The 17155-nt window shown below is 38.2% G+C and overlaps 1 protein-coding gene across 6 annotated transcripts in view; it reads right to left on the bottom strand.

Moving 5' to 3' along the window:
- NEDD4 (neural precursor cell expressed, developmentally down-regulated 4, E3 ubiquitin protein ligase) overlaps window positions 1-17155 on the bottom strand; it is a 127940-nt gene that overhangs the window by 24804 nt on the left and 85981 nt on the right. For 4 of the 6 annotated variants that reach the window (XM_021094888.1, XM_021094899.1, XM_021094880.1 and 1 more), the window contains 5 exons: window positions 14495-14597; window positions 8989-9155; window positions 6577-6694; window positions 6320-6487; window positions 910-975 (listed from right to left, as the gene is read on the bottom strand). In XM_021094888.1, coding sequence (XP_020950547.1) covers window positions 910-975; window positions 6320-6487; window positions 6577-6694; window positions 8989-9155; window positions 14495-14597 — 622 coding nt within the window. The remainder of the gene's footprint in view (window positions 1-909; window positions 976-6319; window positions 6488-6576; window positions 6695-8988; window positions 9156-14494; window positions 14598-17155) is intronic. The other 2 variants (XM_021094892.1, XM_021094883.1) reach the window with 1 other exon arrangement.

Here is a 17155-nt window from a genome sequence, read left to right as displayed (position 1 = left end):
AATATACGTATTTTTTTTTGTCTTTTTTTTTGGCCGTTTCTTGGGCTGCTCTAAATATACGTACTTTATTCTGTAAAAAAAATAAAAATAAAATTTCGAAAAAAAAAATAAGTGTTTAAAGGTGCAGTTCCCTGGTGGCTCAGCAGGTTAAGGATCTGGCATTGTCTTTGCTATGCTCAGGTCACTGCAGTGGCCGGGGTTTGATCCCTGGCCCCGAAACTTCCCCATGTAGTGGGCGTGGCCAAAAAAAGGGGACGTGTAAGAGAGAGATAAACTAAAGCAATGAAAGTTGAGTCGTGAAGAGGATGGAGGCTGGGCGACCAACAGGGGGTGTGGCAGCAGTCCAGGCATGAAGTTGTCAAGTATAGCCTCTGGCCAAGGTCATGGCTAAAAAGGTTACTAAAGAGGCAGCAGATGGCTGGGGGGCAGGGAAGATGGGAGATTGAGGAAGAGGGCGAAGGAGGCTGATAAACTCCATCCTGGCCAAGGAGCCTGTCAGCACCTGTGCATACCCGCCTGCCTGAGCGACCACCCCGATGTGGCTTCATGTACAGGGCAGAAACAGCTGCAAAATGCCACGGACCAGGCCAGAGCAAAAGCCACCAGACATCACAGCCTCAGTGTGTGGAACATCTCTAGCCTGCACAGAGGTTTACCTGCCAAGCCTGGACACTACCTAGTCACCAGCACATGGGGACTTGGGTTTCTCATCATAGGAGAGGTGGTTCTGACAGTTTTATCTTCCAAGGACCTATCCACCACACCCCCTCCCCCCAACCTCATCCCTCAAAGCCCAGATGCTGTGCTGGATCAGTTTTAGGCAGCTGAACATTCACATTCAGGGTTCCAAAAAAAGTTACTGAGTCTTCTATTTTTTACTGAGGGTTGAGGGGACAGGATAAAACTCACCACAGGAAGTGTAGGCTGTTCCTCAAAAGTATAGGCTTGTAAGCTGCTTCTTCTGCTGGAATGATTCTTAGAAAGGAAAGGAACAGTACTAACTTTAGGATTTGAATGGCAGATAAGGTTGTGGGGTGGGTGATGCGGCAGCAGAAAGAACACCCACTCCACCCACGGGGCGACTCTCAGTAGCGCTCAACACCACCACCAGCTGATGCCTTCCAAATTCTGGCTTGCACTTCTCCCCCTGAGTCCTAAACTGTTTCCTGGACACTTTCTCTTGAATGTCTAACAGAGTGGCCCTTATTGTGTCCAAAACCTGATTGGGCTTTTCCCTGTCCACACCCACTGAAACTTGTTTCTTTTCGGGCATTCCTCATTTTAGTGGGCAGCATGTGAGGCCAGCTGCTGCCCTAATTAGACATCAATCACTAGACTTCTCCTTCTCCTGTCCCTTAGAGCCAGGTCAATCACCAGAGCCTATGCATTTTACTTCTCAAATACATTCTCCTTGCACTTTTTTAATTTCAAGTTATCATTGTTTGTCACCTTCACTATTACTGTGGCAACATCCTAACAGATTTCCTGCTTCAAGTCCTATTTGCTTAAATCTACTCTCCATGCCACATGCTGTAGCCCGGAGAACATTTTACAATGCAGACATCATCCTACCATACTCTCTCTCGGAGCCCTTCGATGACTTCTTACAGTCATGAGGAGAAAGTGTACAGCACAGAACACAATGTTAGTGAGCTTCCTGACAGCCCCAGCACTTGCCACCTCACAGCCTACCCTCTGGACACTCCAGATTACTTCTTTCCTGGAAATCCCATACTCTTTCTTTCCTTGTACTTTCATGAGCACACTACTGTCACCATCTGAAGCATTTTAGTTCTGTTATTTAATGACATCAAAAATTATATGTGTAAATTAAGTCAGAATAGCCACTACAGTATTATTTATAATAACAAAGAACTGTAAACAATTGTCCATCAAAGGAGACTGGGGAAATGGCTTCAGGGTTCTTTGCACAAGGGAATGATGTCAAATTATTTTTTTGTTGTGGTTTTAAAAAGAGCATGTCTATCTTTACTAAAATGGTCCAATGTCCATGATAAAGAATGTAAAAAAAAATAAGTTACCAAAAAGTGCATACAAGATGATCTCAGATTTTTAAAAATTATATGCAAATATATGGGTGTGCATGAATGTTTATGAATATATAGAAAACATTTAAAACAATATATATGCCAAACCATTAATGTCAATTGATGGAACATACTTTAGAGGTAAGATGGAAGATTTAATTTTTATTTTATACACCTCAATATTGTTTCCATTTTTAACCATGCCCAGATAATACTTTAAAAATAGTAAAAGTTAATTTTTTGAATTAATAAGCACATGGCATGGAATTCAAAGGTACAAAAGACATAGCTCTGCTAACCCTGTTCCTCTCTTGGGGGCTAAGCAATGTTATCAAGTTTAGCTTAGTTTTCAAGAAATGTGATATATATGCTTATTCTCTATCATTTAAATATTTATTCAAGGCAATCTACAGATTCAATGCAATCCCTATGAAATTACCAAGGACATTCTTCACAGAACTAGAATAGAACATTTTAAAATTTGTATGGAAACACAAAAGACCCTGAGTAGCCAAAGCTATATTGAAAAAGAAAAATGGAAATGTAGGAATCAGGCTCCCTGACTTCAGACAATATTACAAAGCTACAGTTATCAAAACAATATGGTACTGGCACAAAAACAGAAATACAGATCAACGGAACAGGATAGAAAGCCCAGAAATAGGGAGTTCCCGTCGTGGCTCAGTGGTTAACAAACCCGACTAGCAACAAACCCGGTTGTGGGTTTGATCCCTGGTCTCGCTCAGTGGGTTAAGGATCTGGCATTGCTGTGAGCTGTGGTGTGGGTTGCAGATATGGCTCGGATCCTGTGTTGCTGTGGTTGTGGTATAGGCCGGTGGCTACAGCTCTGATTAGACCCCTATCCTGGGAACCTCCATATGCAGCAGGTGTAGTCCTCAAAAGACGCCCCCCCAAAAAAAAGCCCAAAAATAAACCCAAGCACCTATGGTCAACTAATCTATGACAAAAGAGGCAAGAGCACACAGTGGAAGAAAGACAGTCTCTTCAGTAAGTGGTGCTGGGAAAACTAGAAAGCTACATGTGAAAGAATGAAATTAGAACACTCTCTAACAACACACAAAAAAATAAACTCAAAATGGATTGAAGACCTAAACATAAGGCCAGATACTATAAAACTCCTAGAGGAAAACATAGGCAGAACGATCTTGACCTATATCAAAACAACATCTTGTTTGATCCACCTCCTAGAATAATGACAATAACAACAAAAATAAACCCATGGGACCTAGTTAAACTCAAAAGCTTTTGCACAGTGAAGGAAACCATTAAAAAAATGAAAAGACAACACACAGAATGGGAGAAAATCTTTGCAAACGATGCAATGGACAAAGGCCTAATCTCCAAAATACGTAAAGAACTCATACAACTCAACAACAAAAAAACAAGCAACCCAACTGAAAAATGGGCAGAAGGCCTAAAAAGACATTCCTCTGAAGAAGACATATGGATGGGCAACAGGCACATGAAAAAATTCTAAACATCACTGATTATTAGAGAAATGCAAATCAAAACTACAGTGAGGTACCACCTCACACCAGTCTGAATGGCCAATTAACAAGTCAACAAATAACAAATGCTGGAGAGGGTGTGGAGAAAAGGGTTCCCTCCACTGTTGTAGGAATATAAATTGGTACAACCGCTATGGAAAACAACCTGAAAGTACCTCAGAAAACTAAATATAGAACTACCATATGATCCAGAAAATTCCACTTCTGGGCATACATATATTCAGACAAAACTTTCATCAAAAAAAATATATGCACCCGTATGTTTAGCGCAGCACTATTTACAGTAGCCAAGACTTGGAAAAAACCTACATGTCCATTGACAGATGAATGGATTAAGATATGGTACATATACACAATGGAATACTATTCAGCCACTAAAAGGACAAAACAATGCCATTTGCAGCAATATAGATAGAACTAGAAATTCTCATACTGAGTGAAGTAAGTTAGAAAGAGAAAGACAAACATCGTATGTTATCACTTACATGCAGAATCTAAAATATGGCACAAATGAACCTATCTACAAGACAGAAACAGATCATGGACATGGAGGGCAAACTTGTGTTTGTCAAGGGGGAGAGGGGAGAGAGGGGGACTAATAGGGAGTTTGGGGTTGGTAGATGAAGACTGTTATATTTGGAATGGATGGGTGATGGGGTCCTGCTGTACAGCACAGGGAATTGTATCTGGTCTCTTGGGTAAGAACCTGATGGAAAATGGAAAAAAAACAGGTGTGCATGGGTGGCTGGGTCACTCTGCTGTACAGCAGAAATTGAAGGAATATTGTAAATCAACTATACTTTAATATTTTTTTAATTTATATAAATGGTAACATATCAAACACACCCTTTGGTAGCTTGGTGCTTTTCACTGAGCTGTATCTCTTAGAGGTTGCTCCATATAAAAGATACATTCAAAGACACTTCATGCTTTTCAAAGACTGTATATAGTATTTCATTGTATGGATGCCATGTATTACTTTTATAATTAAAGAAAATAACAACAGGAAGAAAGGGAATAGGACATTACGTTATCACTGGTAAATCAACATAGCTTATCCTTTAAGACTTGACTGACCTTTTCCACTCCCCTGATAAAAATAAAATAAAATGAAATGAATGGGAGACAGGATAGATGGAATGGAAGGCAGGAGGGGAAGGGAGAAGCAGGCAGATGTGCTCCTGGATACTCACACCAGGTATTTACATAGAACTGTCTACAATGAAGCTTCTTGAGAAAAGTGCTAGAACAGAAGTCAGCAAACTTTTTCTGTTAAGGCCCAAATAGTGAAGATTTTGTGGGGGGAGCACACCGTCTCTGTTATAACTACTCAACTCTATCAATGGAGTGTGAGAGCAGCCACAGGCAATACTTAACCCACTGAGTGAGACTAGGGATTGAACCCGCAGCCTCATGGATACTAGTTGGGTTCTTAACCCTCTGAGCCACAATGGGAACTCCAGAAAAAACAATACTTAAACAACTGGGTGGGCTGTATTCTAAAGTTACTTTAACCAGCATATAAAGTGCAGGTAGTCAGTTCTTCATGTTTACTAACTGAATGAAAAGTAGGGGAACACCAACTGGAAATGACTACAGCATCCCTCAGATGCCTATTTGTCTTCCACTGGAAGTTCTCCCTTGATGTCACAGACTAGAGAGCGAGCCACAGACTAGAGAGCGAGCCATGTCACCATGGCACTGTATTTTGGGACACTTACTTCTGGACCCCATGGGACCCCAGTAAAAACATTAGGTCAATTTTATAGTTGTTGCTGGAGTGAGAAGGTCATCCACCTCCTTGCTTAGTCAAAGTGCTTCAGCTCTTACTCATGTGTGTGCTGGTGACATGTGGGGTATAACTGAGAAAGAGAAAGGCAAGCCCTAACATCTGGGACCTGGTGTGGCACTCATCAGCAGGATCAAGACAAAATCAAGACCCCCTGTAATCATGCATTAACATAGAAAAACGTGGACGCTTTCCAAGCCACTAAATACAAAATGTCTCCTGCGCCTGGCAGATACTGGTGACTGCTGCTTCCTTTTTTTTTTTTTTTTAATTAAAAAACATTTTTTTTTTACAATTATAGCCTTAGCTTTGCTACAAATGACATCTGAGATACACAATTACAGAATTACCCCTACTTCCTGACAGCATCCAATACAGAACAAAGCCCTACTCACTTAAACCCTCCTCAAAATTGCCTATCACAAACCCAAATCCTTTAAGTTTTTCCTAACATACTGCTACCAAGACACTCATGTTTCCCTTGCTGAAATGAGTAATAAACCCACCTGGTTCAATTACAGGCATGTTCCTGGAAGTCTTTGGCAGGAGGGCAATGTTTCATGTAAATGACATTTAGACTTCAATGACCATTTGTATGACCTCTGTCTCTGCTCCATGCTATTAGTGGGGATATTTGAAAATGGCTGTGCTATAAAGTACCAAAGTACCTAACACATTATGACGTGCACTTTAAGACAATTTTTTTCTCATCACAAGAAAAAAAAATAACTATGAAGTGTTGGATAGTAACTAAACTTATTGTGGTTATAACACTGCAATATATATATCAAATCGTTATGTTGTAGACATACAATGTATTGGTCAATTATATCTCAATAAAACTGGAGAAAAAAGACAATATTTTACATAAAAGTTAGAGAGCTAATGGAATAATAAAAAATCCTGAGGCTACAAAAAAGAAAAAAAAAAAAAAAAATCTCTGAGCATCTTACTGAGCTGGATACTGGCTGGCCAGTGGCTGAATTTCCACAAACAGTGAGTCTGGCATTCAATTCTTCTGCAAGATGAGTCTGGACATCCAAGTTGTTTGATGGTGGAGATGATGGGAAGGCTTGATTGCTGTACATGGTGGCTTCATCTTCTCTTATAATTTCCCAATTCTAAAATGAACAGAATGAGCTTAAGCCACACATACCTTAATCTGTGGCTAGAACATACGTTTATCAAAAAGACAGAAAATGATTTCAACCTCGGAAGACTCTCGGCTGTCAACACTTTCTGTTTCCTCAGAGATCTGCCGCCTGGTGGTAAATGCACGCTGGGCTTGCAGCTGAATGTTACCATTCTCGGCATCTGTTAGGGTGTCCCTGCATTAGAAATGTAAAAGCCATCACTCACCTCTGAGGAAAGTTAAAATGATTGTCAAAAATTCAGTGTTCACTTAAAAAGTACCTATATTAGACCAGAATTTATTATTTGGGGCCAAAGGTTAGTTTAGCATGCAAAGATTAAGTTGGAGGCACAATGGTACCTTCAGAGTACCTTATGGAGTTAAAGGATTTTGTGAAAATGTGTAGCGTGCCTAATATTTTCGTTCATTGCTCTGCCTAGGATAATGTCTGACGTGTATGAGCATTAAAACTATTTGTTGAGTGAGTGAATTCCTCAGAGTTACATAGGTAATTTCATCATTATTATTTCACTATGTTATTACAAGAGTAAAATCTAAAGTAGCTCTAGAAAGTTGACAAGACAGCAGCTTTAAAAGTTACATATACATCTTCATGTATCAATTTCCCAGAATTGATCTTAAGCCAAGAGTTGAGTTTCCCATGCATGAATGCAGAAGGCAGAATGAAAGATAGTGTAAGGACACTATAATTAAAAACTTAATAGATTACAGATTAAATGGCATTTTTTTTTAAGGTCTGCACCTGCGGCGTATGGAAATTCCCAGGCTAGGGGTTGAATTGGAGCTGTAGCTGCTGGCCTACGCCACAGCAACAGCAATGCCAGATCTGACCTGTGTCTGTGACCTACACCACAGCTCACAGCAACGCTGAATCCTTAACCTATTGAGTGAGGCCAGGAAATCAAACCCACGTTCTCATGGATACCAGTTAAGAGTCATTTCTGCTGAGCCATGATGGGAAATCCAAATAGCATCTGTTTTTGATCATATATAGGAATGGGCCTATTTTGAAAAAGGATACTAGTAAAGGCATGTCTGAGTCTAGGGAAAGGTATTCAGACTGAACACTATTTTCCCAGTGAGTTATTAGTTATATGATTTTAGCTAGGTGTATTTAATATAGCCAGACTATATGGTCAAGAATTTTGGACAAATATTTCATAAGGAAATTATTGCTAATTTATTTAATACCATATGGTCAGAAGATCAGTTCTTACTATACTGTTGCTAGAGAAAACATATTGGTCCTAAGGGAATGCCTCACACTTTTTTCTCCCTAAATAACTGCTTTCGTTGGCTGAAATCATCATCAACCACAGTGAAAGAAGTGTGGTTCTGCTCAAGTCAGGCTGCCCACAATACCAAGGGATGCAACAGGACAATGCTGCACAATTTTATTGTGTCTTCAGTCTTGCAATCTGTACACCATTCTACAGAGATGAACCTCTCTGTGACATGAAGAACTTGGATCATTAATTTGCTTGGAAGGATCTGAGAACAGAAAATATCTATGAAAGTGCTTAGACCATATTAGACACAAAATACCAAAGCCAAAAATTAGAATGTCAAGGAACAAATAAGAAAAATTTTAGGAGTTCCCTGGTGGCTCAGTGGGTTAAGGATCTGGCATTGTCATTGCTGTGGCTTGGGTCACAGCTGTGGGGGCATGGGTTTGATCCCTGGCCTAAGAACTCTGTATGCCACAGTGGTCAAAATACCAAAAAAAAAAAAAAAAAAAAAAAAAAAAAAAGAAAGAAAGAAAGAAAGATTTTATGTCTTTGTCACAAAATGGAAGACTAAAGAAAGATGTCATAAGGCTATAAGGAAGGAGAAATGGAAGGATATTTTATAATAAATATGAATGATGGGAGAATTTATATATGTATATTTACAAATATACAGTCTGATGATAAAAGAAAAACGTCACAGAGACATAAATTAGAATAACTCAAAGGTCATTCTTTCCTTGATCTGGGTACATTGGAAATTATGTAAACACTGACCAGACTGGAAAATGGGTACTTAACAAAAGACCCTGTTATTGAGTCCTTTATATTTTACAAACAATTCATATTTTTAAAACACTGTAGTACAGAAATTAACATCTCATTATATTTTAGTAACAAACAATGAGAAATCTCCAAGATTTTCTAAATCCATCTAAAGAGAAAAATGCACCATTTGTGGTTATGTAATAATTAAAGCCAGAAATAATTGACAATTTACTAAAATAAAGAAGCACTCAGAAGGGTGGTATTTGAGACTCAAATACTTTTTAATACTATCAAATCACTTTTAGAAAGAAATGGCTATGACGGCATTTTTTTAAACCCTGGGCCATCAAAGCCTAATATTCTTACAGTTTTCAGATCTCCATACTGTTATGAACCCATTGAGCCAAGACTTCAAAATGAAAATTAGTGATTAAAATGTATTCAGACTACAAACATGAAAGACATCAGCACATACTGAAGGCTTGGTCTTTTCCACTGTGTTCTTCTAGATTCATGATTTACATAGTAGGTCCTTCCAAGAATATCCTGCCTTTCTTCCCATCCTGGAGGTAGAGGAGAAGGTTCTTGTTGCTGCTGCAAATTGCAAGCAGCATCTGGTTGGTCCAAAACTACCCAGCCAGGCTGAAAAACAAAATCCTAACAATGAAGTTTAAGCTCAACTTTTTTAAAGTTAGCAATTATGCTAGATGAAATTTCAAAAGAGATTTAGCATACTCAGTTCCAGAAACTATGCAAAGACAGAATTAGCACATCATCAACTTTTAAGACCATAATAGGAATATTTTATGATAATGATTTTTTTTTGCAAAATGATAGATAACATTTAAATTTTGCATGAACCTGTTTTAATTTTTTTTCCAAAAAAAGTTTTAAAACATGTAATAAAGAAAAAGGACAGGGATAACTTTTAAATAAACAAACAATGTTGGAAGGTACTGAGAAACTGAGAAGCACAGTCTAAACTAGTGTAACCTTATGCTATTCTCTAAGTTATAAGTAGGGATCATGTCTTATTGGGCATTATTTCTCCTACAGAGAAAGTACCTTGGTTATGGTGGAAATAAATAACTTCTCTGAAACTTGAAAAAAAAATCACTGGATGAAGGTCAAATATGTAGAGACATGATAGGGAAAGATAACTGAGTGATTGAAAAGACATTTTAATTCTCTGATCTGAATTTTCTCTTTCTCCTCTGAACCATGGGAAGGCATTTTGGTCACATCATAAAATAGCCAAAGAAAGTTTTGTTTTGTTTTGTTTACATGCTAAGAAGGCACTGGAAATTTCCTGAGACTAGTGAGGAACAAATACACAGAAAACTTTAGCTAGGGTAGTTAGAGTAAGGAATTATTTGAAAAGGGTAGCAAGGGTTACACGCAATTACACAAGAAACATTGTAACAGTTGTAACATTGTAACAGTTGTAACATTGTAACAGGCAGTCAGTAAAAGGCTCTGCTAAACACCCACATGGTTATAAAACATAAATAAACTAGTGATGAAAACTTAAAAATTCTCCTAAAGAGGAAAAAAAATTCTCCTAAAGGGACACAGAGAAGACCTGAATGAGTGAAAAGATATAATGACATAGTGTGATCTTGGCAGGAAGATTTTATCTTACAAAGGTGTCAATTCTTCCCCAGTTAATTTACAAAGTTTAAAGTAACAAAACAAGGCAATTCTCAAGTTCATATAGAAATAAAAACAAATAAGAATAATCAGCACAATTCCAAAAATGAAGAACGAGTAAAGATTAGCTTTAATCAGTAAAACATACCATAAACCACAATAATTAAAACTATGTAGTACCAGTGCACGGATAGATAGCCTAATAGAATTGGAAAGTTCAGAAAGAGAATCAAACTTACAGGAATTTAGCATATGCTAAAGACATTTCAAATTTGTAGGGAAGATAGGCAAATTACTTAGCAAAAGGGAAAAAATATTAATTTGGGTTGCTACTTCATACCTTATAACCAGAATGTTGCAGATTGAACAATATTCAATGTGTTAAAAAGTAAAGCCAAAATATATTAGAACCAACTTTGGGATATTTAAAAAATATACCCTAAGAGTGGAGAAGCCATTAAGTATGACATCAGACCCAGACTGCATAAAAGAGAAGACTGACTGACTTGACTACCCCAAATTTGTATAAGGCAAAAACTATTAAATTAAAGTGAAAAAAAAATGACAAATGGGAAAACATACTTGGTACTGTAACAATGGGTAAAAAATAATTTCCTTAATACATATAGAGCTTTTTTTTTTTTTTTTTTTTCCTGGGCACTGGGGATCTAGCATTTGTGTGCCAGCCAGTTGACAGCTGAGAAGATGGATGAGAATTCCCCCATATTGGAAGTTTGGGGCTGAACATGAAGGGTCGGGAGAGGAGCTGGGAAGAAAAGGAAAGTTTTCTGGCAGCAGACAGAAAAGTACAGGGGTTTCTGCAGCAAAGTTGGTCTCCTCTGGCTCCTGTGGGAGGGTTATACTGAGGTAGAACAGAAGGTGAGGGGTAGGAGAGGGGAATACAGACAGAATAATTTCAGGAAAAGGGATAAAGACACTACTCTTTTTAATTTTTTTCTTTTTCTCTCTTCTATGGGAACTGACATCTTGTTGATTTTGTTTCTTTCTTTTTATTGCCCAAACGTCATTCTCTCTCCCTTCCCCCATCCTCCTACTTTTTCCCTCAATCTGTTTACCTCCCCCCCCTCTTTTCCTTGCCTATAAATGATCATGATAAAGAATCCATATACCTAGAAATTAGTCTGGTATATATTAAATCAAATTTTATTTCTCAAGCTTCAAATTTAAAAGCATGTGAGTTGAATTTTCATATTTTGCTCTCTTAAAAAAAAAAAAAGACTAATTAAAAATATGGCCACTTGGAGTTCCCTTTGTGGCTCAGCGGTAACAAACCCAACTAGGATCCAAGAGGATGTGGATTCAATCCCTGGCCTTGCTCAGTGGGTTAAGGATCTGGCATTGCTGTGAGCTGTGGTGTAGGTTGCAGACTTGGCTTGGATCCTGTGTCACTGTGACTGTGGCGTAGGCCAGAAACTGTAGCTCCGATTTGACCCTTAGCTTGGGAAGCTCCATATGCTGTAGGTGCGGCCCTAAAAAAATATATATATATATATGTGTGTGTGTGTGTGTGTGTGTATGTATGTATGTATATATGTATGTATGTATGTATATATATGTACATATAGTGTATATATATAGTCACTGATTATTTTCCTGCAGAATTAATAAAAGTTGTTAATAAAAGGACACTCCATACTTCTGTAAAGAATTGTAAAAATATTCAGAGCTTGGAAAATAGTACCAAAAACATTTCCTTAAAATTTTCTTAAAGATTTATCTCCGAAAAGTTCTACTTACTGAATTTATGTTACCCAAGTAAACTTGAGAAGGAGGGAGGAAAACAATTTAATTAAGAGTCTATTTTTTTTTAACAATCTGTTTCACTTCAAGGAGGAAGTACAGTTGTACATTTGAATATTGTTTATAAAAAAAGTTTTCATTTTTTTGTATAGACGTCCTCCCTATTAAACATGTATGAGCTAATATTCTTAACAAAATAATTTTCTAAGTATCAACGTTTGTTACTTTAATTACTAACCTCAAAGCTAATATGCAACTGCCCACAATTTAAGAGTCAAAGATGATCAGAAAGGAAGGATTTAGAGCTAGGACAAACATTATATTATAGGGTAAATGTTTAACATACATAAAGCTAAACCTAGTGACCAGGGTACAAAATCAAATATTACATAATTATCTATCACACCCACACTCTCCCATACTATATCATGCTATGGAAAACACACCAAGAGTGATTCTCTTTTGAAAATTATAGCTGTTGTCTTTAAATGGTAGAATTTTATATATTCAGTCACAAACTAATGTCAAAGACAAGACTTCTCTGGTCATTAACTACACAGAAGATAAATAAGCACAGATTCATGTGTTTGAATTCCTAGGGCCTTGCAAAAATAAACTCCTGCATGCTCACATCTACTGAAATTATAAGGTGCATTCTGAGGGAATTCAAACACTGAGACTTGAGACCACAAAATGAAGCAAAGCAGCCCTACCCACAGAAACTGAACTGTGAATAAGGTACCTGTGATACGTGCGTGTGGGCAAAACTTGGAGCAGGTTAGCAAATAATGAAATGGTGTTAAACTTTTTAAGTTACTAAATAAAGAATTTTCTTTCTTTAAGCAGACATCCTTAATTTCACACAGAATCCCATTATGCAGGACACTCTGTGCACCAAAATACCAGGTAGAGAAAACTCTACTCAATAAATTTCTAAATAAAAAAAAAAGATTATTACATGATAAAGCAGAGAAAAACTAAAAAGGAAGAAAAGGTACTCAAGTAAGGGAATTAGACTTAAGAGAGGATACCAAGATCTTTGTTCACTAGAGGAAGGGCTAACTACAGTCTGTGATTTAAAGAAAAAAATTCTTTCCTTCTGTTATTATAAGTTCCTCCACAAAGTAAAAATCTCAAGAGTGCATATAAAAAATTCCCAGAAAGCTCTGTTGCAAAAGCATTGCTTGTTCTCAAGCTTTGTTTCTCAAGGATCATGGGTGTGTGAGGCAGAGCCCAGCCAGCACTTGGGAAGATCCTTCAGCCTCACAGTCCTTCTGGAGACCCCAGCAGACCCTCAGACAAAGAGGTGTGACTGGTGAGGAAGGCAGCATGGAAAGCCTATCAAAGCAGACTCCTGCCAATACACTGGGTGCTTTCAGTAAACATCATGGAGTAAGGTGCCCTTTTTTGATGATAATGTGCCTTCAGTGGCAACGTCAAAGGGCAAATGTTTTTGCTCCCTTTTCAGATTCTGAATTTTTGTCCAGGAAGAAACCCTAGAGTTCCTCTGGTTCAACCCTGTCACTCTGCAGATGAAGAACCTGAGGTGCAGAGACATTCAGTGACTCACAGGGTCACGCAGCTCCCAGGCAGCAGAGCTGACGACTAGGATTCCTAGCTCCAAACGCCTGTCCAGTTCTACTCCACATACTATGTGCTCTCCACCTCTTCTTCACTTACCCCAAACACAGGTGGCTCTGCCCAAATCCTTGACATGGACTTCCTCTTGTCCTGTCATCCGTGAAGATGGCTGAATTCTACTGGCCCCCAACAAATGTGGCTTTTCATTCGATCATGTGAATTATCTCTTTGTGTGTGTGTGTGTGTGTCTTTTTGTCTTTTCTAGGGCCGATCCCGCAGCTCAGGGAGGTTCCCAGGCTAGGGGTCTAATCGGAGCTATAGCCACCGGCCTACACCACAGCCACAGCCATAGCAACGCCAGATCAGAGCCGTGTCTGCAACATACACCACAGCTCACAGCAACGCTGGATCCTTAACCCACTGAGCAAGGCCTGGGATCAAACCCACAACCTCATGGTTCCTAGTAGGATTCGTCAACCATTGAGCCATGACAAGAACTCCTCTTCCTCTCTCTCTTAGTCTCCTATTTTCCTATGAGCCCCCCACTCCCACCCCATCATGACAGGACAAGTATCAGGATTTACATTTCATAAAAGAGTTCCTAAGGAGCAGATCCTCCTCAAAATTTCCACATAAATTAACTTACAAATACTAAACTGTGCTCTTACCTTAAGAGGGAACATGACATGGTTTTAGAAAACTCTGAAGCACTAGTTAATGACTTAATTACAACAAGTGATTTCATTTATAAGCACTGTATTCTCTACTGCCTAACCTTTAAGCATGCCATCAGTGATGGCCATTCATTCTACAGAAATATCGTTAGAGGAAAGAAATGTTTAAAGAATGCTTGAGTAAAATAAACAAATGTCCAGGTAAGTAATCTTTATTGAACACATTAACTTCACTGGAATAATTATTTCTTCTTCAGAGTATAGTAAAATAAGAAATTTGCTTTTTAGTTTAACCAAATATTTATAAAATCTCACCTCTAATTCCTCAGCCTGTTCTGTGTTATCTTCTTCTGAGCCACTGGTTTTAGGTAAATAAGTCATTTTTAATCTCAGATAACCTTTAACTCTTGATTTGTGACTGTAGAAAAGAAAATAATAATTCACAAAACTTTAACACTAGGAAGAAAAACACTTATTTAATAAGACTTTGTAGAACACCAACTAGCTACGAGAGGAGATTCAAGGACGAATTCCAGTGTGGAACATACTTAGGAAAAGATGGTGGAGAAAAAGGCACATCCATACAAAAATAATTGTTATGAGATAAATAAAGAACTAAGAGAGTTTAAGTGAAACATCAGAGAGAACTTGAAAAAGAAGCTAGTGTTTGAGTCCAGGCTAAAAGATGGGGGAGGATTTTGACCTGTGGCTGTGAAGGGAAAGGCATGTGAGTGGAGAAAAGAGTGAAAACAAGGAAATAGATGGGAAACCTGGAGTGAGGTTAAGGCAATGTCAGGGGTTGAGTCTGGCTGAATTACAGGATACATAAAGGAGGGGGGGTTCCCAGCTAATGATGTCCATGTTCTCTCAATAGGAAAACTCTGAGGTTTTATTTTGCACAGAATTTGGGGGATAGGGAAAGAGATGTGTTTTAGGGATAATAATGTAGCCATGTTGAATAAGATGACAAGGGTGGAAAACAAGGCCAGATAATGGTCTGAAACCTAGTGTCATTCTTAGGACAGCTGTTTGAATCTTACCATACATTAATTTACCTGACTCATTTTCATATTGAATTACCTCTTTAATGAGTTGTCTAAGCTAAGGATTGCTGCCCAATATATTAACATTTAAATTTTAAAAAGACCTGTTCTTCTTAAGCTTCTAATCTAACACCTAACTCCAGTCTACTACTGCCCTATCAATTCTAGAATCCTATTTACTTAAGAAATCCTTGCTTGTCCTAGCTTTCTATAGAGATTTTTATAGATTTCAGTTACATAACAAGATATCCTTTGTCTTTCTAGACAAAAGAGTCCTAATCTTTTATCCTGTCTTCAAGAGATCCTTCCCCCACCCGACCTCACCCCCAATGCCTCCCTTAATCTTTTTAGTTGTTCTTCTCTACACAGTTATCATGGATTTGGAAAATGTACCTTTCCTGAATGGTCAATTAAGTCTCTGATGTTTATTTCCCAGGCCTCTAATGTGACTCATGTCCCCATAATTAAGGGGATGTGAACACTTTGACTCACTGTTATGAAAGACGGGTACAGAAAACTTACTCAGATAATATTTTATAGAAGAATTTCTCTACAATGATACATTTTATTATGTCTTTCCAGCTAGATAATAAGCCCGTGGGTTTGGACTTAGTGGTGCTCAAAAAAAAAAAAAAAAAAATCTAAGAATATAACATAGTTTCTATTTGAATAAAGCTCTTTCCGCACTTGCAGTAATATCCAGTGCAGAGAGAAGATGTAAACTGTCACTTTTTTTTTGAGGATAAAGATACCAGAAAGCATTTAACAAATTGAAAATCAGGTTACTAGAGCAGCCAAATAAGAGGAGAAATATTGATTCCTGGTATGCAGATGTCACAATTGGTCCAAAACTAAAGGATGAAACAAGACATATTGCAACATTTCTATGGAAATTATATATATGTGACTTCTTTTATAGACTGTAAATATGAACTGTCAGAGTACTGTCCCCTTTATTTTGTTTTAATAATTTATATTACAATGAATACTCCAATTTTTTTAATCAAAAATTTTACTTTTCCCATACTATATTTTTTAACTGAATTTTTTTTTTGTCTTTTGTCTTTTTGCCATTTCTTGGGCTGCTCTCACGGCATATGGAGGTTCCCAGGCTAGGGGTGAAATCGGAGCTGTAGCCACTGGCCTACGCCAGAGCCACAGCAACATGGGATCTGAGCTGCTGCGTCTGCGACCTACACCACAGCTCACGGCAACACCAGATCGTTAACCCACCGAGCAAGGGCAGGGATCGAACCCGCAACCTCATGGTTCCTAGTCGGATTCGTTAACCACTGTGCCATGACGGGAACTCCTCTTTTGTCTTTTTAGGGCCATACCCATGACATATGGAAGTTCCCAGGCTATGGGTTGAATCAGAGCTACAGCTGCCAGCCTATGCCACAGCTACAGCAATGCAGGATCCAAGCTGTTTCTGCAACCTACACCATAGCTCACAGCAACGCTGGATCCTTAACCCATTGAGCAAGGCCAGGAATTGAACCTACATCCTCATGAATACTAGTCATATTCATTTTTGCTGAGCCATGGCAGGAACTCTGACTTTTCTAGTTTTAAAAACAAGACATGAATGAGCCTTTCACAGAAAAGAAAATCATGGATATGGAGAACAGACTTATGGTTGCCAAGGGGGAGGGGGAGGGACTGGGATGGACTGGAAATTTGGGGTTAACAGATGCAAACTATTGCCTTTAGAATGGATAAGGAATGGGATCCTGCTGTAGTCACTTATGATAGAACATGATGATGTGAGAAAAAAGAATGTATACAGGTATGTGTGACTCAGTCACCTTGCTGTCAGTAGAAAATTGACATAACACTGTAAACCAGCTACAATGGAAAAAAATAAAAATCATTAAAAACAAACAAAAAACAAGACAAACACTACTGTTTTCACTGATGTCCTTCCTCTGCT

The sequence above is a fragment of the Sus scrofa genome, chromosome 1 (genome assembly GCF_000003025.6).
Source record: "Sus scrofa isolate TJ Tabasco breed Duroc chromosome 1, Sscrofa11.1, whole genome shotgun sequence".
In the NCBI taxonomy this organism is placed as follows: Eukaryota; Metazoa; Chordata; class Mammalia; order Artiodactyla; family Suidae; genus Sus; species Sus scrofa.
The sequence above is the reverse complement of the archived record's forward strand: the minus strand, read 5'-3'. Positions and strand labels throughout refer to the sequence as shown.